Here is a 24,988-nt window from a genome sequence, read left to right on the forward strand (position 1 = left end):
ACATGCCTAAATGCAGTGAGCTGTGGCCGTGTGATTGGCTGATTAGCTATCTGTTCTAACAAGCAACTGAACACTAATAAAGTGGCTGGTGAGTGTAAAATTCAATTGGGTATCCATCCAGTCCAGGACTTTTGCTGTTTTGCATCTACTGTTTCCTGCAATTACAAAGGGAATCCATTCTTTCTTTTGATCTGAATCTATGACTGGGATGTCTAATTCGTCCAAGAAACCGGACGCAGCCGAATCATCATCAGTGAATTCAGCAGAGTATAAATGAGAGTAACGTTTTTTAAAGCATCATTAATTTTATAGGGGTCTACTTCGCTTCTTGGGCTGCACTACGAAATCCTGAAATTATCCGGGATGCAGATTTATTTTGTAGCTGATAAGCCAAAAGACATCAAATAGACCGTTCTTGATCCAGCTTCAATATAAAGTCTATACGTTGCCGTTGTTTCCACTTTAATGGGTAACCGGATTACAGCTCATGTGTAGCAGCAGTGAAACCCTCCTCGTTTACCAGACTTCACACCAAAGTTCACAGTCATATGGTGCTTGGCCGTAAGGACTTAGTGAGCTGTTAGTCACAAGCAAACAGCATTTTTTCTGTCTTCACTCCAGCTCTCCGTGCACCAGCGTTACACTAAGAGGTCAGTGACAGAGCGGTCTCTCTGTACAAATACAGAAATGACCAATGGCAAAGGCTATGCCTGCAGAGCCAGGCTTCCTACATACTAAAGCTTATTATTCACCAACTACAGGGAGTCCAGTACAAACGGGCTGAGCGATTCTTAGGTTACAGAAGCGTGCGCTGAAGCTTTGGGCCCACTGGTGGTCCCTGAACGTCTCAGGGGTTAAATGTGTGTATTTGTAAGGCCTCACTGCTCCTGGAGGTGCCATGGATCGAACCACAATCATAGCAACTGTCCTTGGATTCTTACTCATCTGTGTCACCTCTGCCCCAACCAGTGAGGTAAGGCCAGAGGTTATTCAACGCATCGGCTGTGTGTTTATTCCATTTAACCCTTAGACGTCACAGTGATGACCAGTATGCTGTAGTTTTATACCGATTATTTCTGACTTGCAGACTCTAAAAGGGGAAGCTTTCAGGGCAGCGCAGAGGCGTTCCCGACTCTGCATGCATAACGAGTGTTAAAGGCCTAGAGACGCTCCAATGAAATTTTAGTGAATTTGAAATCATTAAAACCAATATTAAAAAGATTCTTTAAAAATGCCTCATAAGCAGGAGGTACTGCCCTTAAAGCGAATAAGAAAGCAGCAGTTATAAGTTGTACACCTATCTCTGTTTAAGCAGTTGTTATGTGTGGATTAACTTTTATTACATTATCTTTTCAATATGAAATATTTGAGCATTGGTTGGAATAGAAAATCAGCTACGGCAGCAATTACTTTATTTTAATAATAAGCAGTGATATAAAATCTGCGTTTTGCCATTTCATTGCGGAAAAGGGGTCTTTATGATATGACATGAGGAGGAATTCTTATGGTGTTATTATTACCATACGTTCCAAATACCAACAGAGACTGCATTCATTTCCAGTGTTTAGACAGTAGATATTGGGCGGTACATTTCACTAAGCGTAAGTTGGATTTGACTACGCACTGTTCCCATATGGCAACAATTTACCAAATACCCCACTTAAAAAAAAATTAAATTAAAATATTTCCATTATGTCAGGAAATTAAAATAACAAAAAAAACACATTTAAACATTTTTATAATGTGCAAGTAATAATTCATGCTATAGAGGGTTAACTGTCCTTAAAAGAATAACATTTGAGGGGTTCCTCTGGGTGGTCTAGTTTCTACTACATTGCTAAAAACTTTGTTGGTTCCTCATCCGTACCAAGACTGCATACATTAATAAATTCATCATTATAATCCCACATAACCATAGAAACCATAAAAACATTATCAGACTAGACTGGAAATCAATGGAATTAGACAATGTACAAATATACAAAGTCAACAGCTGACCAAGGTCCACTCTGATAGATTGGTTTTTCCATGTTTCTGTGGGAGGTTAGAAATGGCTGGACGCCAGAGTGCTCAGCTGATGCGAGCTGTTAACACTGCCCTAATGTCGGGACAGCATCTTGTTACAGAGAGTCACAGACATTCTGTGAATTGTGTCCAATTTTAGTTTCATATTGTAATATTTTAGAACATAAATTCTTAAAACGTCAACATGGTGAGGTGTGCGGCGCTAAATCAGCTGAACGTGGTGTTCTGGTGTTTTCTGAGCTCTCTTGGTATGAAATCTGACAAAAGCCTTTTTAACTGGATGAGAACAATCAGTAATGAAGACGTGCATCTGACCGTTACCGAAAGATCACTCTCTACACCAGAATCAGCACCAGAATCAACCCTGACAACAGACATCATCATTATCCTTCACCATGTACTGCTTTCCCCACCGCAGAGGCGAGACATTGACATCTACAGCTTCCACATAAACTCCACGGTCACCAGCCGCTACGCCGTCACAGTCATCACGAGCCATGTGTCAAACCGACTCCGTGAGTCCAGCGAAGTCCATTTCCAGGTCAAGATTCCCAGGAACGCTTTCATCAGCAAGTTCAGAATGTGAGTCGATATGTTGAACAGATTAAGCTTTATTCTTAGTCCTCGGTCTTATTTAACATCGTCTAACTATTAAGGTTGTGTACAATTACAGTGTCTATAAACTCGTCTGTCTCTCAGGACCATGGAGGGGAAGACGTATGATGGAGTTGTGAAGGAGAAAGAAGAGGCTCAGCGGCAGTACAGTCAGGCAGTGTCTCGGGGAGAAAGCGCTGGGATGGTCAGGTACCGTCATACAGACTTAAACACAGCTAATTCCATCACTCAGGCTCCTGAGGAGATCCTGCTTTACCCAATCAAACATTCTCCTCAGATGGCTTCACTGATCTCACCCACATTATCCAGAGCTCAGGTGGAAACTGAACTACCACAGTAGTTGAATTAGCCCCAGTTTGCAGTTATAGATATCAAGACTGACAACCATCACGTCCTTCTGTTCCAGCTCAGTAGGAAGGACTCTGGAGGAGTTTAAGACCTCAGTGGCAGTGGCTGCTTCCAGTAAAGTGACCTTCGAACTGACCTATGAGGAGCTGCTAATTCGACGCCTTGGCAAATATCAGCTACTCATCAACGCCCAACCGATGCAGCCTGTAGCAGATTTCAAGGTAAAGCTGAAAGCTAGTCTCAGCCTCAGATGCTCTCCTGCACATTACGATGACCACCACTGAGCTTCTTGCTGTACAACGCTGTGCAGTCCTCACCCTCAGATGCTGCTGCTGCTGCCCCACCTGGTTTTCCTGCTTTGTTCTAGAAAACTTCATAGTAACAATGTTTGCTGTCCGGTGTCGACCAGAGGAGGACGGGTTCCCCTTCTGGGTCTTGGTTCCTCTCAAGGTTTCTTCCTCTTTTAGGGAGTTTTTCCTTGCCCCTGTTGCCACCGGGGGACTTTCTGTAACACTGATTGTTCTGTAAAGCTGCTTTGTGACGACACCTGTTGTACAAAGCGCTGTATAAATAAACTTTGCTAACTTGCTGTCAGGATTTTGTCGGTTCGTTCTGACTGGTTTTCCACGCGTTCATGTAAACACAGTTCTGTGCAGCAGGTTTTATCAGTTCCAGGATCTCAGAGTGAGATCTCACGTTTGGCCACTACTTAATAAACTGCCCACGCATTCGTAGAGTCAGGGCTCTTTTAACATCCACCAAATAACGACAACACGAGCCCAACAAGCGAGTAAACCCAGTAACCGTCACGAAAGACGCTGCTTTTCTCTCACAAGTGAAAATGTTTCATTTCATCAAACCAAAATTTTCCTCCCAATAATTACATTTTCTTTCATTTCATTTGATCTCAGTTCATTACTTTGTTTTGTTTATTTCTTTTTATTCCTTTTTTTATAATTCTTTTACTTGGCTGCTTTAAATTTTAGTTTAAAATATTTGTTCTTTGATGTTTGTCTTATGAACTGGTTTATCGTCGTGGTTTAGTTTTATACTTTCTTTTCTAAATGAAATCTTAATTGTTTTTCTTAATTATTGGGGTTTTTTTTGGTTTTACTGTTAATTTTTTTATTCACACACACACACACACACACACACACACACACACACACACACACACACACACACCTACCTTCTAAGCTGCTTCTCCTTCTAGGTCGTGGGGGGAGCTGGAGCCTCTCCCAGCTGACATTGGGCGGAAGGCAGGAAACACCCTGGTCAGGTCGCCAGTCCATCGCAGGGCATTTGTTCACGTAGTTTAACCGAATTAAAATTAATTTAAAATTCTTTTTCCATCCCTTTCATTTCTAAATGCTTGGCAACATAGAAGATATAATGTAAATATAATGTAAATCCGAGTGAGAATACAGGTCGATTGATTGACTGATCGGTTGATTGACTGATTGATTGAAATCTAAACTTACACAGCTTAATGAATGAAGGGCCAATGAAGAGTCAATCTGAAGCATCATGACAGGCAGTTTGTGTTCAGAAATCACGTCTATAAAACGTTTTATAAAAGCTTTTTTCCGTTGGGGCTGCCTGCTATAGTTATTGATATTTACATGAAAAGACAGTATAACAGTTCAGCGCTGAGTCTCAGGTGTTTGGGTGAACGTTACAGTTGAGTTTTGTGAGGTTTTCGTTGCTCGAGAGCCGATATAACTTTTAACGTGGCTGCAGTTAAAACTAATATGGGTTTTGAAATTTCAGCTTGTGTCGTTGGACCGAGTGACTCTCGGCCCTGCATGTTGTGTAATCGCAAAGTTTTAAGACAGAACGATCTACAGTCAATATAAGAGCTGCGCACACTTACATCATTTTGAGCTTTAGATCTTTTCCATCACTTTAACTGCTCTAAGCTCCGTCTAACTGCACTGCTGTTTATATCTGCACTATTTATACCCACAGACCTTAATCTGCATGTGCCTTAGATCCCTTTAGTGTTCTTTTCAGGACCTTCTGATATTTATATTATTATTTTTTTATTATTCTATTTTTCTACTGTTAGTGTTTATTTTCACAATCAGTGTTTAGTGTTTTTTTTTTTTAGCAAGTAGGGCCTGGGTTCGATTCCCCGGCCGGACGACCAGGGTCCCTTCAGTGTGGAGTTTGCATGTTCTCCCTGTGTCTGCGTGGGTTTCCTCCAGTTTCTTCCCACATGAGTGAATGTGTCTGTCTGCCCTGTGATGGACTGGCGACCTGTCCAGGGTGTATCCTGCCCGATGACTGCCGGGATAGTCTCCAGCACCCCCCGTGACCCTGAGGGAGACGCGGCTTAGACGATGTGTGTGTGTGTGTGTCTATGTCAATTCACACTTTTCCTGTTTAGCATCTGTTTAAGTGCTGTTGTTACACCACGGGGGTCTGAGAGTAACAGCTTCAGTTCGCTGTATGTCCTGTAGGTTCTGTAGTATTGACAGTAAAAGCTGATTTGATTTGATTTTTTTTATCCGTTTTATGTCCTGTGGCATCTGGATATTTTGGAACCAATTCACTACACAAGCTCTATTTTTATTCCATAGTCTTTTACTTCCACTTTCCCTCTGCACTGTGTCCAGGTGCAGTTATAACGCTGTTAAATTCCAGGTGGAGTTATAACGCTGTTAAATTCCAGGTGGAGTTATAACGCTGTTAAATTCCAGGTGCAGTTATAATGCTGTTAAATTCCAGGCGCAGTTATAACGCTGTTAAATTCCAGGTGGAGTTATAACGCTGTTAAATTCCAGGCGCAGTTATAACGCTGTTAAATTCCAGGTGGAGTTATAACGCTGTTAAATTCCAGGTGCAGTTATAACGCTGTTAAATTCCAGGCGCAGTTATAACGCTGTTAAATTCCAGGTGCAGTTATAACGCTGTTAAATTCCAGGCGCAGTTATAACGCTGTTAAATTCCAGGTGCAGTTATAACGCTGTTAAATTCCAGGCGCAGTTATAACGCTGTTAAATTCCAGGTGCAGTTATAACGCTGTTAAATTCCAGGTGCAGTTATAACGCTGTTAAATTCCAGGTGGAGTTATAACGCTGTTAAATTCCAGGCGCAGTTATAACGCTGTTAAATTCCAGGTGGAGTTATACCGCTGTTAAATTCCAGGCGCAGTTATACCGCTGTTAAATTCCAGGTGGAGTTATAACGCTGTTAAATTCCAGGCGCAGTTATAACGCTGTTAAATTCCAGGTGGAGTTATAACGCTGTTAAATTCCAGGTGGAGTTATAACGCTGTTAAATTCCAGGTGGAGTTATAACGCTGTTAAATTCCAGGCGCAGTTATAATGCTGTTAAATTCCAGGTGGAGTTATAACGCTGTTAAATTCCAGGTGGAGTTATAACGCTGTTAAATTCCAGGTGGAGTTATAACGCTGTTAAATTCCAGGTGGAGTTATAACGCTGTTAAATTCCAGGCGGAGTTATAACGCTGTTAAATTCCAGGCGCAGTTATACCGCTGTTAAATTCCAGGTGGAGTTATAACGCTGTTAAATTCCAGGTGGAGTTATAACGCTGTTAAATTCCAGGTGGAGTTATAACGCTGTTAAATTCCAGGTGGAGTTATAACGCTGTTAAATTCCAGGTGGAGTTATAACGCTGTTAAATTCCAGGTGGAGTTATAACGCTGTTAAATTCCAGGTGGAGTTATAACGCTGTTAAATTCCAGGCACAGTTATAACGCTGTTAAATTCCAGGTGGAGTTATAACGCTGTTAAATTCCAGGCGGAGTTATAATGCTGTTAAATTCCAGGCGCAGTTATAACGCTGTTAAATTCCAGGCGCAGTTATAACGCTGTTAAATTCCAGGTGGAGTTATAACGCTGTTAAATTCCAGGTGCAGTTATAACGCTGTTAAATTCCAGGTGGAGTTATAATGCTGTTAAATTCCAGGTGGAGTTATAACGCTGTTAAATTCCAGGTGGAGTTATAACGCTGTTAAATTCCAGGCGCAGTTATAACGCTGTTAAATTCCAGGTGCAGTTATAACGCTGTTAAATTCCAGGCGCAGTTATAACGCTGTTAAATTCCAGGCGCAGTTATAACGCTGTTAAATTCCAGGCGCAGTTATAACGCTGTTAAATTCCAGGTGCAGTTATAACGCTGTTAAATTCCAGGCGCAGTTATAACGCTGTTAAATTCCAGGCGCAGTTATAACGCTGTTAAATTCCAGGCGCAGTTATAACGCTGTTAAATTCCAGGCGCAGTTATAACGCTGTTAAATTCCAGGCGCAGTTATAACGCTGTTAAATTCCAGGCGCAGTTATAACGCTGTTAAATTCCAGGCGGAGTTATAACGCTGTTAAATTCCAGGCGCAGTTATAACGCTGTTAAATTCCAGGCGCAGTTATAACGCTGTTAAATTCCAGGCGCAGTTATAACGCTGTTAAATTCCAGGCGCAGTTATAACGCTGTTAAATTCCAGGCGCAGTTATAACGCTGTTAAATTCCAGGCGCAGTTATAACGCTGTTAAATTCCAGGTGGAGTTATAACGCTGTTAAATTCCAGGCGCAGTTATAACGCTGTTAAATTCCAGGCGCAGTTATAACGCTGTTAAATTCCAGGCGCAGTTATAACGCTGTTAAATTCCAGGCGCAGTTATAATGCTGTTAAATTCCAGGCGCAGTTATAACGCTGTTAAATTCCAGGCGCAGTTATAACGCTGCAGATGCTGTTAATGAAACTTTTGCTTGATTTATTTCTCACAGTAATGTGGGTCACACAGGTCTAGAAAGAGTATTAAAAAGATAAAAGTTTGCTATATTTATTTTTATATTTGACTTTATTTCAGAGTGGAATTCACAGAAAAATAATCTAAATAATCAATAACAAAAATCGGATTTCATTTTCCATTGTAACTGTAGCCTCAGCTTTATATGCTGGTTATGCTCTCTGACAGGTTGACGTGTACATTAATGAGGGTCCAGACCTTTCCTTCCTACAAGTGAAAGGAGGGCTGTACACCCAAGAGCTGACCGATGCTCTAACCACTACACGGTCTGGTAATAAGGTGAGAGTAATACACTGTATACGCTACATACACCATATTTATGCTTCTTTGATTCCTTTGAATTGATATAACACATCAAATTGATATAAATATTCAAAATTACTGTCTAAGATAAGATAAGATAAGATAAGATAAGATAAGATCAGATAATCCTTTATTAGTCCCACAGCAGGGAAATTCACAGTGTTACAGCAGCAGCAGAGTAACAGGAGTAAGACACTCAGTAATAGAAACGGGAAACAGTATAAACATTATAAATAATAAAAAATTAAAGCTAAATCTCGACTATTTACAGGAAAATAAGGATAATAATAAAAGAAAAGAAAAGAAAATAAGAGTTGCCTAGAAATCTGTATGTGTGTCTATGTACAACTGACAAAAACATATAGTGGGGGGGGGGGGTTTCAGACTTTGAAAACTTATAAAGGATTTTTGAATTGCAAGTCTGGCTTGAGGGCGGTTTGGCCACATGCTGCAGGAAAGCTGAAGAAAAGGATCGGTGGTGTCTGAATTCTTTTTCCCCACCAGTTTCAATCTTCACTACACACTTTTCGTTCATAGCGCAAAGGATCAAAAACACTGTAGGTGTAAACTTAAAGTGGATAAATGAACAGAAAGTATATTACATAACAAAAAACAAGTGCCTGTACAGTTGCTTTGTTTCCCTCCTCAGTGTGTATCACTCAGTCAATAGGTCAGTTGTAAAGTTATAAAGCCAACGTCTGGTGTTTGGTGAACTGAACAGTACAAAGCATGAGACTGAGTCTGTGTCTATCTGTAGAATATGATACCCATGTGTTAGCTGAGTACCTGATTAAATGGAAAACCTTTTGACGTCGTATTTCAGGCATGGCTGGACTTTCACCCCACTGAAGAGCAGCAGACCAAGTGTAAAGGCTGTGCAGAAAGTGGCCTGAATGGAGACCTGATCATAACCTATGATGTAGAGAGACTAAACCCCAGTGGAGAACTGCAGGTAGTAAATACAGAGTCTTTAATGCCACACTTAATACAACAAACACTGAACTTACAATATACCTCATGCACATGAGTGAATAACCAGAAGCTACAAAGAAGCTCAGTAGTTAGTCTACTCAGCTTTTAACACATATCGCTGCTGTCGGAATGAAACTGCGTATCTCCGAAATGGGAACTTTTCAGGAGAAGGAAAAAACCTACTTTACTTTTAATGTAAGTCAATGGAACCAGAATTTTTTCCAAGTCACTTTGAGCCGTTTCAGTTGGTCCATTTTTCATGAAATGTACACATGAAGTAAAGGGCAACGGGCATTTTTAAGTGATGTCACAAATTTACAAATCACAAAAATGGAGATACGAGGTTTTGTTCTGACGACAGAGATAAATGTACATATACGGAGTAGTAATGCACTTTTTTCTCCTCTAAAAATAATACTCATGTCATGCTTTCGTTGTTTTGTTATAGGTACATTTATCATAATAGTGTATCCTCTGCAACTCATGGTCTTTAACAATAGAGCACAATGTATTTTAATTGTAATAGTCAATAAAATCTTCTGGCAGTTGGCAGATAATTTGTGTTATATACAACCTCAGGTACAGTCATGTGCAAAGGCCTGAACACTCCTGGTCAAAAGACATTCTTTGGAGTTTTCTGAGTGAAGGCATCCAGAACACACTGAACTATGACCTGCACAAGTTTAACATGTTGAAAAAAATGAAAACATTAAACACATGTGTGCCATAACTTTTGCACATGCCACATTTTAATGCTTTATTTTTTCCCAGTATGTTAAATTCAGTAAACAAACAGGAACTGTGCATTACAGTATGGAGAAATGTCTTCTGTAGAACATGTTGTTTGACCGGGATGCTCAAACTTTTGCGTACAATTGTAAAAACGAGCAGCTGGAAAAGTTGCCCCTCATGCCTCTTTCAGGCCCTTTTCCAATTTAGTCTTTCTTTCCTGACAGACATCAAACGGATATTTTGTCCACTACTTCTCACCGACGGATGTGCAGCGAACCCCTAAAAACGTGGTCTTTATCATCAGCCGAGGGGACGCCATGCAAGGCAGGAAAATGAAGCAGGTGCAACGATAAAAAGAACCGAGAGCCATTTATAGCTTTGGGTTTTAACTTCCCTTTTTCATTGGAGACGGTTTTACTTGGTTTATTTTACTACGTCTGCACAATTCTCATTGACGCGAATGTGCCACTGAATCGCTAAACGCGTTTGCTGATTAAGCTTTTCACCGCAGACCCGTATGGCGATGTGTAACATGTTGGAAGATCTTGCTATTGACGACAACTTTGGGTTGATCACCTTCGACAGTAATGTAAAAGTCTGGAAACCTAAACTCCTCAAAGCCACAGAGAAGAACCTGGAGCAGGCGAAGACTTTTGTAAAGAATATTCGAGCTCAAGGAGGTAAAATAGCTTTTATATTTGATCCTGAACAAATCATATATAAATATATATATATATATATATATATATATATATATATCCCGCTACTGTCAGATCAAAACTTCATATCTCCGAAATCGTAACTTTACAGGAGAAAGAAAGAAACACACTTTACTTTTAATGTAAGTGAATGGAACCAGACTTTTTTCAGAGTAATTTTAGGTCCATTCTTCCTGAAATTGACACTCAGTGTAAAGGATAACAGTATAATGTTTTAAAATTATGTCAAAAACTGAAAAACTACAAAAATGGAGATATGAAGTTTTGTCCCGGCACTGATGTGCGTATTGTTGATTATAACCAATACGTGTGTTCTGCTGCAGATTTGTCCTTTCTGTTCTGAATTTATACTTTTATGAACATTTTAATTTAAAAATGTAAGAAACTGACATATTAAATAATATAAACCTGAGCTCCCAACATCTTTTAAAGACTAGTTCTCTGGTCATTTTAATGACTACTAACATGTGCATTCATGAGCTTCTTCTGATGAAGGTTCATGATGACTTGCATGCTAACGTCGCTCCCTACTGGAGAAACTTCAGACTGCAAGCACATTCCAAAGCCATGCCCATGTGCTGTACATACTGGAAAACCAGGCGTTTTCCATCATTATATAGTCGCTCTGATATTTAGGTGTTACCAACGTAAATCTTACCACACTGCTCGAACGCTCCATCCTGAACTATAAGCCTAAACTATAATATATATATAATATTATATATTATAAAACTTTATTTAATTCTAATTCTAAGTAACCCAAGAGTAATGTGATCTGATTACACTACTTTAATATAATTATCATATGAATTAGAGGAATTTTCTCTCAATTTAGACGTGTCCAGTTCCTCTCACTAGTCTTCTCTCTCCAGTCAGACACACTACGAGCATCACCTGGGTGAAAGTTAGCACAGGCTTCCTCCCAGACCTGTGAAGCACCACCGCTTTCAAACTGCTGCTAATGCAGCGTCACTCTCGGAGGAGAGCAGCAACCGCCAGCTCTGTTACATCAGCTAACAGACGCCTTCTCTGACCAGCATCGCGCTGAGCGATGGGGGAGACAGGGGGCCACCCTACCCACCCAGAGAGGGCGAGGACAAGCGTGCTCTCTTGGACTCCCTGCCACAGACAGCTGTAGCATCACCAGGGCTCGAACTCGCCACCTCTACAGAATACAGTCCTCCCAGTCCCGCTCTACAGTGTGAACCCACTAATACTTATTAGGACATTCATTCTGTTCTAATTCATGTTGTCTGCTACATTACGAGAACGAGCTCTGCACTCCGAATGACACAACATCACAGCAAAGCTGATTGTACGCTGTACATCGTTGCTGTCAGAAAAAAAAAAGTATCTCCATTTTTGTCATTTTTCAGTTTTTTGACATAATTTGAAAATACTCATGGTCCTATATATTTTATGTAAATTTCATGATGAATGGACCAACAGAAATGACCTCAAATTACTTGGAAAAACGTCTGGTTCCATTGACTTACATTAAAAGTAAGGTGTGTTTTTTCCTCCTCCTGCAAAGTTGGCATTTTGGAGATTCTGGAGCTTTGAACACAACGACAGCATGTCTGTACGTTCGTCATCTGCGTGACACATGATACCTTTACTTGGAATACATGAGAGTCTACAGTGATAATATTTACATTTACATTTACGGCATTTGGCTGACGCTCTTATCCAGAGCGACTTACAATTTGATCATTTTACACAGGTAGGCCAAGGTGGTGTTAGGAGTCTTGCCCAAGGACTCTTATAGGTATAGTGTAGGGTGCTGACCCTGGTCAGGGATTGAACCCCAGTCTACAGCGTAGAAGGCAGAGGTGTTAACCACTACACTAACCTAATATAAAAGCACTTTGCAGTGTCAAGGGTGCAGAAAGTGGATCCCAATCATCAAACATCACGTTGGTTTCATTTTAGTTAGTATTTGTTTTAATAGCTGACTATTTTTCCGTTAGGCACCAACATCAACGCCGCAGTGCTGAAAGGGGTGGAGATGATCAACACACACCAACGAAAAGGCTCTGCCTCCATCCTCATCCTGCTGACGGAGGGAAAGCCCACGTCAGGTACGAAAGCACTCATACACAGTTACATGTAATGAACTCGTGACTTTAACGTCAGTCCAACTCAACATTCATCTGCTGAAAGTCATAAACACTTAGGCTGATGTTTTTGTCTTTAACTCTAGCTTAGAGGTCTTTTTGTAGTTTTCTAACTAGTTCAATTCCTTCGTCTGTGGCCATCTGAGTGTCTAAAGCCCATTCTGTTTAGAACCAGTTTGGAACCTTTATTTAAGAGGAGCTTAAGATTAAGATAAGATAGTCCTTTATTATGCTTTGTTGTTGCTGTTAGGCATTATTTATATATGCCCGTTATCCCCACATGAATACTTTAGGTTGTACATTTTTTAAGAAATAAATAATAAACTTTCAATTTTAGTAAAACTACATTTCCGTGGTTTTCCTGTGGTCACACCACATGACGTGGGAAGCCAAATCAGAAGAAGAATGACCCTCACTCAATATATGTGAAAGGCAGTGCTGGACAGTAACTGAGTAACTGAGTAAATGTAATTAGTTTCTGTACTTTAGTATTTTTGGTGTATCTGTACTGAAGTTTCTCCTTTACTGGGCGACTTTTTCCTTTCACTCCACTACATTTCAGAGTCTAATATCCGACTTTTTCCTCCTACATTTTGAGAAATCTGTCGTTCCTTTTGGTTTCTGTGTGTATAAAAACGTAACATGTCAAAACGAAAGAAGCGCAAAGCCAGAGCACCAATCAGGGCCCAGCGGTCACTTTGTTTAGAGCTGGTTTTGACCTGTTGGTCATACCGACCCAGTGCAGCACGCGGTTCAACGTCAGCGCAGCAGCGTAAAACTTTGGGAGAGTCTGTTCAACATAAATGATGAACTAACCTAACTTTGTGTAAATAGAGCTCAATATAGAAATATGTCCACATATGCAGTCGAGACTGACGCAGCTTTTTTCTGAATTTCTACAAACACCAGTTCATTTTATAGTAAATGAGTTTGGGCTGGTTTATGTTTATGAACAGACGCCTACAGATCAACATAGTAAAGGAGCTCATCTGTGATCCTGAGTTTAAAGCCAGTTTTTATTCAACTTAAACTTGGAACTAAGTTGTAAATAAATCTGAAACTGAAACTTTGCTTGTGTGTAAAAAGTGATTTCAGAGCCACTCGGTTCTCCCTGATGGAAACTGTTTACCTTCAGTGTTTTGTGCTTCTGATCATTTTAATAGACGTCAGCGTCACTAATTAATGACGTTCTATTAAAAGACTGGTTTACCAAGAGAGACGCTGGAGGACTTTCACCTGAAATGAGTTCATGAAGCCAGTCTGGTTATAAAAATGATAACAGGACATCAGAGCCAGAATTACTCTTTTAGTACTTTTACTTTATACTTAAGTACATTTGAAGGGAAATACTTTAGTACTTTTACTCAAGTGGAGGTCTAAAGGGAGGAACTTCTACTTTTACTGGAGGAATATTTTACCCTGGGGGTCTCAACTTTAACTCAAGTACATGGTTTGTGTACTTCATCCAGCTCTGGTGAAAGGGCTACTAACCTTGGCATTGCAGCATGAAGCTCATTTCAGGCGTCTTCCTATGATGCTCACTTCTTCCTAAAAGCATGTCAGACTAAAAGCCTTTCATTGTTGTTTTGTGCTGTGTGACATTTCATGAAATCAGAATCTGGAGTTACAGTATAGTTTTATATCACTGACCTACTTGTTATAACATGTTATTAAACCCACATGTGTGGCCACAAATCTGGACATTTTTAGACTTCGGGGGGCATAAATGCCTAAAAAGAAAATTGTTTTGATGTAATGAAAGCGCATTCACATAAAAGAGGCATTGTGGAAGAATATGGTCTATGCCACATACTCATTCAACATTTGTATAGGAAAATAATAGAGTTTTTACCTCATTAATTGACCCAGAAACATATTTTAAGGTTGCAGAAGTTCTGGTGACATCTAATGGTAAATGCCAAAAGCAGAACACAACATTGCCTAAATCACTGCTCCTCAGTCATTAAAGTACCATTTTAAAGCTGCTGACTTGAGATGTGTCATTTATTCAGTTTAGTAAGTTGTAGTGAATGTAATAACGTTCCAGCATAAGAGGACCAGCATCGCCTGGCCAGTTAAGCTTTTTACACAAAGACAAAGTAAAAGCTCCACTGCTCTGCGTCCCACAGGTGAAACTAACACAGTGAGGATTCAGGCCAATGTGAAAGAGGCCATCGGGGGGAAGTTTCCTCTGTACTGTCTGGTGTTTGGATCTGATGTCAACTATGCTTTCCTGGAGAAAATGGCTCTGGAAAACAATGGACTCGTTCACAGGATCTATGAGGACTCACATGTTGACATACAGCTACAGGTGGGATGAATGCTGCAGTTGGCCACCTGAAAAAATGTGATGATCCTGCGATATTCCCAAATTGTGCTGGCTCCCTGGAGCTCCAGTGCTGTCTTCATGTTTTGCAGGGTTTCTATGAAGAGGTGGCCACTCCCCTCTTAACGGATGTTCAGCTGAACTACACTGGAGCAGGAAACCTCACCCAGACCGGATTCAGTCACTTCTACGACGGCTCAGAGATCGTGGTAGCTGGACAGGTCACAGACGACAGCCAGGACACTTTCAAAACGGAGGTCACTGCAGTCTCTGTAAGATCATTTCTGTTTATATAATGTGGCACTAAAGACCGTTTACCTCAAAATTGCTGTCACACTTGGTTAATTGTATTTTCGAATGTTTCACTCTTTGTAGAAAAATAATGATAAAGTGAAATACGAGAATTCCGTGTCGGTGAAAGACCTCGTTGGGGTGCCTGAACATGGAAACTTCATAAAGCAACTCTGGGCTTACCTCACGGTGAAAAAACGACTGGACAAAATGTAAGTGCTTTTTCAGTGTTTGTTTAAAATATGCCAAAACTGCAACAGCAAAACAAACATTAAATACTTATCTCCCCGCACATTCAACCAGCTCAGCTCAACAGCCACATTCCTGTGCTAATAGTATTAACACAGTATATCACATCTCAATATGACTAAAAACTCTGTTTACATTTTGGAAATACCTTTGCTTTTTGGGGGGTTTGCATGAAATAAATCAATGAATGAACAACTTTTTACTTTTTACAACTTTAAACAGGTGTAAATGAATTTTTTACAACTGGGGGCTGTTACCGCGATGACTCGGTTGACCATCACTTGGCACATTCACTATATTGCCAAAAATAGACTACAACAGACAAAATTTTGTGTGCAAATGTACTATATCTGTGTCTCAGAGTGGTATTTCAGGGAAAGGAGAAAGAAGCAGCCATGAGGGAAGCCCTGGATCTTTCTCTTAAATATGGATTTGTGACTCCACTGACGTCCATGGTGGTCACCAGCCCTCAGGACAAAGTCATAAGGGTCACCCACAAACAGCCACACAGTTCTGGTGACCACATACATGCACTGCCACAACTAAGCTTGCATTATTTTTAGTCTGTTTATACAAATAACATGCATGAGCAATAAAACCTGCCAAAGCAGCTAGTCATTCAGTGGGAGATCTTTACTTTCCAGCAGGTTTGGTTTGTTTTTTTCTGGACAGTATTTTGTAGTTTAATTTAGTTTAATTTAAGTACTTCTAAGTCCTGTAAATAAGAAAGTACAGCGCTCCTGTTTCACATGCCCACTGGTATTTTTTTATATCAGTGTTGGTCCTTAGACCGACTCGTTTGTGATGATTTGGAGGTTTTAAAGACATTCAGATTAATTAGCTGCTGCTGGTGAGGTGAAGCTCTCAGGTCTGATGAAGAAACACTCCAGTTTTTAAGTGTATGTGACATCATTTGGCTTCTGTACACCGACACAATCGATTTGAAATGAAGCAACATACACTCGCCGGCCACTTTATTAGGTACTAGTAAAAGGCTAGTAAAAGGCTGGACCCCCTTTTCCCTTCAGAACTGCCTTAATTCTTCCTGGCAGACTTTCAACAAGGTGTTGGAAACGTTCCTCAGAGATTCTGGTTGGTTATTTGAGCTCCTGTTGCCTTTCTATCATCTGGAACCAGCCTGCCCGTTCTCCTCTGACCTCTCAAATCCACAAGGCTTTTATTGTGAATCAAAATCGTGAGACATGCCGATTTCTTTTCTGCGTTTTTCCTATTTGAAAATGAAATCAAGGTCTAATATTCAAAATTTTGAACCTTTCAAGATTTGCTTCTTTCTCACTTTAAATGAACCAATTCTGACACAGTTAGTGCAAAGTCCATACGCACTGTGTAGTTCAGAATCCATTCATTAACCATTCGTTTCACTTTATAATCAAATAAATTAACATGGAACACCCACTAATGACACTTACCTGTTTGAGTCACTGCCTCTTTATTCTATCAGTTGATCTGTCTGTATTATATGATTTTAAATAATTACACATAAATTCTCCTCCTGTCTGTGAAGCGCTCTGAGCTGCCACCAATATGAGAAGGGCTCTATAATCAAAGCACATCTGAAGTGCAGGGACCACTTCTTACAGTGTGCATGACAAGACAGGGCAGTAGCAACGAGTGTTTTTATTTACCTAAAGACACATTTATTTACTGTAATAAGACAACATTTAATGTGAATTCAAACATTTTTTCATTAAAATTGAATCTAACGTTCATCATCTTTCTTTTGCAGGAATCCCTCTTCCTTTTCAAGGTTTGCATCTCTCTTCCTCTAAATAGACCAAACCTGACACAGTTAAAGCAAAGTTAAGAGCACTGTACAGTTCAGAAAACCTTCAGTAATCATTCATTTCACTTAGAAATGAATTAAATCAACTGCACTGGTCCCCGTTTTGTCCTTGTCCTTTATACTGACTATGTAAAGCTCAAAATTGAATCAAGGCCTAACGTTCAGCACCTTTTTCTGCTCTGCAGGCATCGGCCCTCCGCCTGCTGCTCACGGTTTCTCTTATTTGTATTTGAATTTATTGTTTTTTGAAAAATATTTGCCCAATTTGAAGCAGATGCCAACAACACTTGCCAAAAAAGTTGGGACGGAAGGGGGGGGGGGGGGGGTAAGGGGGGGCAAAAGGCTGATAAAGGCTTTTGGCAATATAGAGTGTGTGTGTATATAGATAGATAGATAGATAGATAGATAGATAGATAGATAGATAGATAGATAGACAGACAGACAGACACACAGACACACAGACAGACAGACAGACAGACAGACAGACAGATAGATAGATAGATAGATAGATAGATAGACAGACACACAGACAGACAGACAGACAGACAGACAGACAGACAGACAGATAGATAGATAGATAGATAGATAGATAGATAGATAGATAGATAGATAGATAGACAGACAGACAGACAGACATAGATAGATAGACAGACAGACAGACAGACAGATAGGTAGACAGACAGACAGACAGACAGACAGACAGACAGATAGATAGATAGATAGATAGATAGATAGATAGATAGATAGATAGATAGATAGATAGATAGACAGACAGACAGACAGACAGATAGGTAGACAGACAGACAGACAGACAGACAGACAGACAGATAGATAGATAGATAGATAGATAGATAGATAGATAGATAGATAGACAGATAGATAGATTTTGTATCAGCCAGTTAGCCACTGATCATGAGGTTTGATAAAGAAACCATAATTAATGTAATTCTGATCAATTTCAGGTCGGCTCTCTGAGTGCTCAGTGCTGTTCTAACGCCTTTTTTCTCCTCTGCAGGATTCAGGCGTCCGGCTATTGCTCATATTCTAGGTATTCTGATTCTTTTTCTCTAATTTGAAAGCCTTTCTCTAACCTCCCAGACGTCCTCATGTTGTTTGGTACTTAAATTACTTGACAAGCAGTGCAGCATCTCACATTGTCTTCCAGCTCTTTGATGAATTTCCTCCTTTAAGTGAACAGAGCAGATAAACCCCTTCAAACACGTCACAGACGGTTAAACAGTTGCTAAACATCTATTAATGTGACGTAAATGCACGTGAGTTCATTCTGACTGGCAGGGCATGATTTGACTTCATGGTGACAGATAATAAACAGTAATTATGAAAATAAAGCGAGGGAGAAGAATTTCTTTTGGCTTCGTACACTACAGTTTGGAAATCTCTGGTCAACAGACACTTTTTGTTGGTTTTCTGAGCGAAAGTTAACACACCCTCTACAGAGAAGCAAGTTTTTCACTTTATAATTAATCAGCTGTGTCGTTTGCTTTTTTTCGCATGGGGTTTGCATGGAACACCCACTGATAAGACTCGCCCATTTCAGTCACTGCTGATTTATCCAATGTACTGACTGTTAATGTAAAACTCAGAATGGAATCAAGGAATAATGTTCAACATCTTTCTCTCCTCTCCAGACATCAGCTCTGTGGCTTTTGCTCCACTTCCAGGTCCTGTAACACTTTACATGTACATGAAGCATCCATGGCATGTCATGAAAATATAACAGCAGTACTCTGAATAAATAGAGATATAATTACACTGAATAAAACTTTACATATTATAAAAAAGTCAGACAGTCAAACATGAAGGCTTTTTGAACATTATATATATATATATATATACACTATATTTCCAAAAGTATTCTCGTCTGCCTTCACTGGCTCACAGTCTCCGCTCTAATTCATCCCAAAGGTGTTCTGTCAGGTTGAGGTCAGGACTCTGTGCAGGCCAGTCAAGTTCTTCCACACCAAAGTCGCTCATCCGTGTCTTTATGGACCTGCTTTGTGCACTGGTGCTCAGTCATGTTGGAGCAGGAAGAGGTCGTCCCCAAACTGTTCCCACAAAGTTGGGAGCATGAAATTGTCCAGAATCTCTTGATGCTGAAGCTTTAAGAGTTCCTTTCACTGGAACTAAGGGACCGAGCCCAACTCCTGAAAAACACCCCTACACCATGATCCCCCCTCCACCAAACTTTACACTCAGCACAATGCAGTCAGACAAATACCGTCTCCTGGCAACCGCCAAACCCAGACTCGTCCATCGGATTTCCAGATGGAGAAGCGTGATTGGTCACTCCAGAGAACACGTCTCCACTGCTCTAGAATCCAGTGGCGGCGCTTTACTCCACTGCATTCCACGCTTTGCATTGCGCTTGGTGATGTAAGGCTTGGATGCAGCTGCTCAGCCTTGGAAACCCATTCCATGAAGCTCTCTACGCTGTTCTTGACCTCTGCGCACTATGCCCCTCAGCATCCGCTGACCCCACTGACTTCGTGGCTGAGTTGCTGTCGTTCCCAATCACTTCCACTTTGTTATAATCCCACTGACAGTTGACTGTGGAATATTTAGTATTGAGGAAATTTCACGACTGGACTTGCTGCACAGGTGGCGTCCGATCACGGTACCACGCTGGAATTCACTGAGCTCCTGAGAGCGACCCATTCTTTCACTAATGTCTGTAGAAGCAGTCTGCAGGCCTAGGGGCTCGGCTTTATACACCTGTGGCCATGGAAGTGACTGGAACACCTGAATTCAGTGATTTGGATGGGTGACTGAATACTTTTGGATAGATAGATAGATAGATAGATAGATAGATAGATAGATAGATAGATAGATAGATAGATAGATAGATAGATAGATAGATAGATAGATAGATAGATAGATAGATCTCACAGATTTTGTATCAGCCAATTAGCCAATGAGCATGACAGTTGAAAAACAAACCATAATTAATATAATTGGCTCACTGAGTGCTTAGTATTGTTCTAACGTCTTTTTCTCCTCTGCAGAACTCAGCTCTCCGGGTCCACAAGGTATTCTGATTCTTTTCTCTTATTTGACATTGGTGACAGTTTACATGCACACAAATCATCTATGTTATTCATGATTATAGTTATATCAGTTGGTCGAAAAAACACATCACAGACAATAAACATTCAATAATGAATGTAATTTGGATACCTTTTGGGCAGGCTTACTGAGAGCCTAGAATTGTGGGCAGTTTACTCCATAGGTAAATATTAATAACCTCATGAATCATATATGTATATATAAGTATAAAACACCTAGTCAACATAAAACCCCAATTCCAAAAAAGTTGGGACGCCGTGTCAAATGAAAACACAGAACACATCAAATCAAATCAAATCAAATTTATTTGTAGCGCTTTTTTACAACGGATGTTGTCACAAAGCAGCTTTACAGAGTTTCAGAAAAGAAAAAGTTTCAAGAGAACTCTAAGAATGTACAGAAACCCCCCGGGGGGCAAGCCAGAGGCAACAGTGGCAAGGAAAAACTCCCTCAGAACTGAGGAAGAAACCTTGGGAGGAACCAGGCTCACCAGGGGGGACCCGTCCTCCTCTGGTCAAACTACCTACAAGTGATTTTATTACTAATATTAACAGCAGTAATATTGGTATTATGAATAACTAGGAGTCTATGAAAACATCAGCGTAGGGTGGGCAGCTCATCCGAGGTAGGTGGTTGGGGCATGGGCAGCTGGTCTGAAGTGGGTAGCAGGAGGGCTCGGCAGTCGGTCGTCCTTCCGTGTCCAGCCGGTCATATGGGTGATTGTGTACTCGGAAAGAAAGTAGGTAAATGGAATTAGTTTTATTCTGTCTGTTTGTACATAAACAGGGAATGTAAACATTTACAGAGTGTGGCTAACGACTCCGGCAGATCTGACTATGACAGCTTAACTGAAAGGAGAGAACCAGAAGGACACACAGACATGGCAGCACTCTGAAACAGTTCGGCATCCCTCTACTCCACCGTCCACAAACTTGAGTGACCGCGTGCGAGCAGCGGGACGACAGCACCAGCGTCTCAGTTTACTATAATTCCCTGTGTCCATGGACCCCTGGATCTGCTGCCTTTATCTAAGGGGGGACATTAGCTACCAAAAGCTAAACTGAACAAGTGAGTTTTCAGCCTAGTCTTAAAGATTGAGACTGAGTCTGAGTCCCGAACAGTTTCTGGAAGATCATTCCAGAGTTTGGGGGCTTTATAAGAAAAAGCTCTTCCCCCAGCTGAAACCTTCCGAATTTTGGGGACTATTAATAAGCCAGCACTCTGGGATCTGAGTAGTCGTAAAGGCGCATAATGAGAAATAAGGTCTTGCAGGTACTCAGGAGCGAGACCATGTAGGGTTTTATACGTCAATAAAAGGATTTTATAATCAATACGGAATTTAATAGGCAGCCAGTGAAGTGATGATAGCACTGGACTGATATGATCAGATGTTCTAGTTTTAGTGAGGACCCTGGCTGCGGCGTTTTGGACTAGTTGGAGTTTGTTTAAATTCCTGCTCGTACATCCTGACAGTAGCGCGTTACAGTAGTCTAGCCTAGAAGTAATAAAGGCATGTACTAGTGTTTCTGCATCACGCAGGGACAGGGCATTTCTGATCTTGGCGATGTTGCGAAGATGTAGAAAAGCTGTCCTAGTGATGCCGCCTGTGTGTTGATCGAATGATAAATCGGAATCTATTATAACGCCGAGATTTTTAGCTGCTGATCCAGGTGTGGCTGGAAAGTCGGCGAGATTTAAGATTAAATCTGGTGATTTACTTCTTGCTAATTTTGGACCCAGAAGGAGAACCTCTGTTTTGTTACTGTTTAATAGGAGGAAGTTCTGTGACATCCAGCCTTTCACGTCTTTTACACAGTCCTCCATTTTCTTTAACCTGTATTGGTCATCAGGCTTGGCTGATATGTACAGTTGAGTATCGTCTGCATAACAATGAAAGTTTACGCCATGGTTACTTATAACTGTGCCTAACGGTAACATGTATAGGGTAAATAATAAAGGTCCTAATATAGAGCCCTGCGGAACTCCAAATCTCACTTTTGAATAAGTGGAAGATAAATTGTTTACCCTAACGAACTGATAACGTTCTGATAGGTAAGATCTGAAGCATGATAGGGCCGTCCCTGTGACTCCAACCATGTTTTCTAACCTTTCTAAGAGAATATTGTGGTCTATTGTATCAAAAGCCGCGCTGAGGTCAAGTAGCACTAACAGGGATACGCAGCCTTGATCAGAGGCAAGAAGAAGATCATTAGTCATCTTAACTAGAGCCGTCTCAGTACTGTGGTGTGGCCTGAATCCAGACTGGAATTTTTCATATATATGGTTCTTATGTAGATATGAGTTGTTGGGCACAGCTTTTTCTAAGATCTTAGATATAAACGGTAAGTTAGAAATAGGCCTGTAATTAGACAAAACGGTGACATCAAGATTTGGTTTCTTGATCAGAGGTTTGATAACTGCTAGTTTAAAAGCTTTGGGAACATGGTCCAGACTAAGGGATGAGTTTACAATAGTTGAGATAGGGTTTATAATAACTGGCAGTACTTCTTTAAGTAATTTTGATGGAATTGCATCGAGTGTGCAGGTTGTGCAATTTGCAGAGGAGATAATCTTCTCTAGCTCCAGCTGTGGGAGTGGGTAAAAGGTTTCCAGGCTCTTTTCTACAGCTGTGTTTTGTTCTATATCAGCCAAGTCAGATGACAGCCAAGCTGGATTTGAATTTGATACTGTGGGTTGAATTTGTCGTCTAATATTTTCAATTTTATTATTAAAGAAGTCCATAAAAAGTTCACTGGTGAGAGTTGCTGGGATTTCTGGTTCATTACCTGCCTGATTTTGTGTGATTTGGGAAATCATATTAAACAGAACTCTAGGATTATACTTATTATTCTCGATCAGCGAGGCCAGATATGCTGAGCAAGCTTCTGTGAGAGCATTTCTATACTCTATAAGGCTGTCCTTCCAGGCAGTGTGGAACACTTCTAGTTTGGTATGACGCCATTTCCGCTCTAATTTCCGAGCTGTTTGTTTTAAGGTCCGGGTTTTATCGTTGTACCACGGGGCGAACTTTTTCTGCCTTATTCTTTTTATTTTAAGTGGGGCCACATTTTCTAAAGTGGATCGTAATGTATTTTCTAAATAATCGGTTAGTGAATCTAGTTCCATTGGATCTGATGGAGTGGAGACTGGGGTTGATAACTCTGGGAGATTTTCTATAAATTGTAGGGCGGTAAAAGGTTTTATTGTGCGCTTTGTTGAATAACGAGGGGACGTATATATATTATGGCTAAATCGTAGCTCATACGAAATTAAGTAATGGTCGGAGATCACTGTGGTTTGCGGTAGGATATTCAGCTTGTCTATGTTAAGACCTAGTGTCAAAACCAAATCTAACGTATGACTAGTCGTGTGTTCTTTTTTGTGACCGGATTTGTGACGTGAATAGAGAGGACCTCAAAGGAAGTGAAAGGGTCACATTGTTTCTGACTAATATCGAGAGTATTTTGGTATATTACACAGACTCCACCTCCCTTGCCTGATAGTCTTGGCCTATGTGCGTAATTATCGCCTACAGGCGTGGCTTCATTTAAAGCTAAATATTCATCTGGTCTAACCCGTTTCAGTAAGACAAAAAAAGTCAAATTTATGATCGCTTATAATTTCATTTACGACGACTGCTTTAGAGTTTAGTGATCTTATATTAAGTAGTCCAAGTTTTAGATTTAAGGTGCTAGTGCTATCATCAGAACATGGATATATGTTGATAAGGTTATTTAAGCGGACTGATTGAGTTTTTCTATGGTTAAATTTAGTTTTAATTCGGGGCAAAGACACAGTCTCAATACGATTAATCTTGGGTGACGCCTCAAGGCGAATCGCAAACGGTCGGTTTAGCCTGTCTGTCTGCGGCCTGGTCCCGGCTCTGGATTGTCAGCAGCGGTTTACACTACTCTGCCGACTAACTAAAAGACTATGTGCTATGCTGCACGAAAGTAAGGCAGCACCCTCCCGCGTGGGGTGGACACCATCCCTACCTATGAGACCAGGCTTGCCCTCAAAACGTAACCGATTATCTATAAAGCCCACTTGATTTTCGGAACACCACTTGGACATCCAGCAGTTTAACGCCGTAAGCCTGCTGTAGGCCTCAGCGCCGTGCCGCATTGGGATGGGGCCAGAGCAGATTACGGCATCGGACATCGTCTGGGCCTGTTTAACCACCTCTCTATTATTAGCCTTAGTTACCTCTGACTGCCGCAGACGGATATCGTTGGCCCCTACATGAATAACTATCCTCGAATATCTCTTAGCAGCTAATCTAAGGTTGCCACTAATGTCCGGCGCTCTGGCTCCCGATAAACATCTAACTGTAACCGCTGGCGCCCCTAACGGAGTAGCTAACTTCACGTGTCGAACAATCGAGTCTCCTATGACCAGAGTGCTTTTAACAGGCTTCACAGTGGGGGCTTCACTGAGCGGGGCAAACCTGTTTGACACGCGAATGGGAGGAGCGTGGTGTTCCGGTGGGCTAGCTTTGGCCTCAGCGTTAGCGTTAGCCTTAGCTTTCCGGCTAGACCACCGAGTCATCACCCATTCGCCCCGCTGTGAGGGCTCTGACGCCGGAGTCAAGAGGGTGCTAACTAAAAGGGCGTTAAGCTAAACATGCCAC

At 40.9% G+C, this 24,988-nt stretch overlaps 1 protein-coding gene across 2 annotated transcripts in view; it reads left to right on the plus strand.

Moving 5' to 3' along the window:
• Window positions 1-731: 731 nt before the first annotated feature.
• LOC108443700 (inter-alpha-trypsin inhibitor heavy chain H3-like) overlaps window positions 732-24,988 on the plus strand; it is a 33,563-nt gene continuing 9,306 nt past the window's right edge. For both annotated transcript variants that reach the window (XM_037532501.1, XM_037532502.1), the window contains exons 1-17: window positions 732-973; window positions 2,444-2,607; window positions 2,725-2,829; window positions 3,047-3,209; window positions 7,930-8,040; window positions 8,888-9,016; window positions 9,993-10,109; window positions 10,280-10,448; window positions 12,458-12,568; window positions 14,734-14,915; window positions 15,023-15,202; window positions 15,306-15,433; window positions 15,832-15,986; window positions 17,218-17,238; window positions 18,290-18,322; window positions 18,924-18,956; window positions 20,298-20,321. In XM_037532501.1, coding sequence (XP_037388398.1) covers window positions 899-973; window positions 2,444-2,607; window positions 2,725-2,829; window positions 3,047-3,209; window positions 7,930-8,040; window positions 8,888-9,016; window positions 9,993-10,109; window positions 10,280-10,448; window positions 12,458-12,568; window positions 14,734-14,915; window positions 15,023-15,202; window positions 15,306-15,433; window positions 15,832-15,986; window positions 17,218-17,238; window positions 18,290-18,322; window positions 18,924-18,956; window positions 20,298-20,321 — 1,900 coding nt within the window. In that variant the 5' untranslated portion in view covers window positions 732-898. The remainder of the gene's footprint in view (window positions 974-2,443; window positions 2,608-2,724; window positions 2,830-3,046; window positions 3,210-7,929; window positions 8,041-8,887; window positions 9,017-9,992; window positions 10,110-10,279; window positions 10,449-12,457; window positions 12,569-14,733; window positions 14,916-15,022; window positions 15,203-15,305; window positions 15,434-15,831; window positions 15,987-17,217; window positions 17,239-18,289; window positions 18,323-18,923; window positions 18,957-20,297; window positions 20,322-24,988) is intronic.

This window comes from Pygocentrus nattereri, chromosome 21 (assembly GCF_015220715.1).
Source record: "Pygocentrus nattereri isolate fPygNat1 chromosome 21, fPygNat1.pri, whole genome shotgun sequence".
Classification (NCBI taxonomy): Eukaryota; Metazoa; Chordata; class Actinopteri; order Characiformes; family Serrasalmidae; genus Pygocentrus; species Pygocentrus nattereri.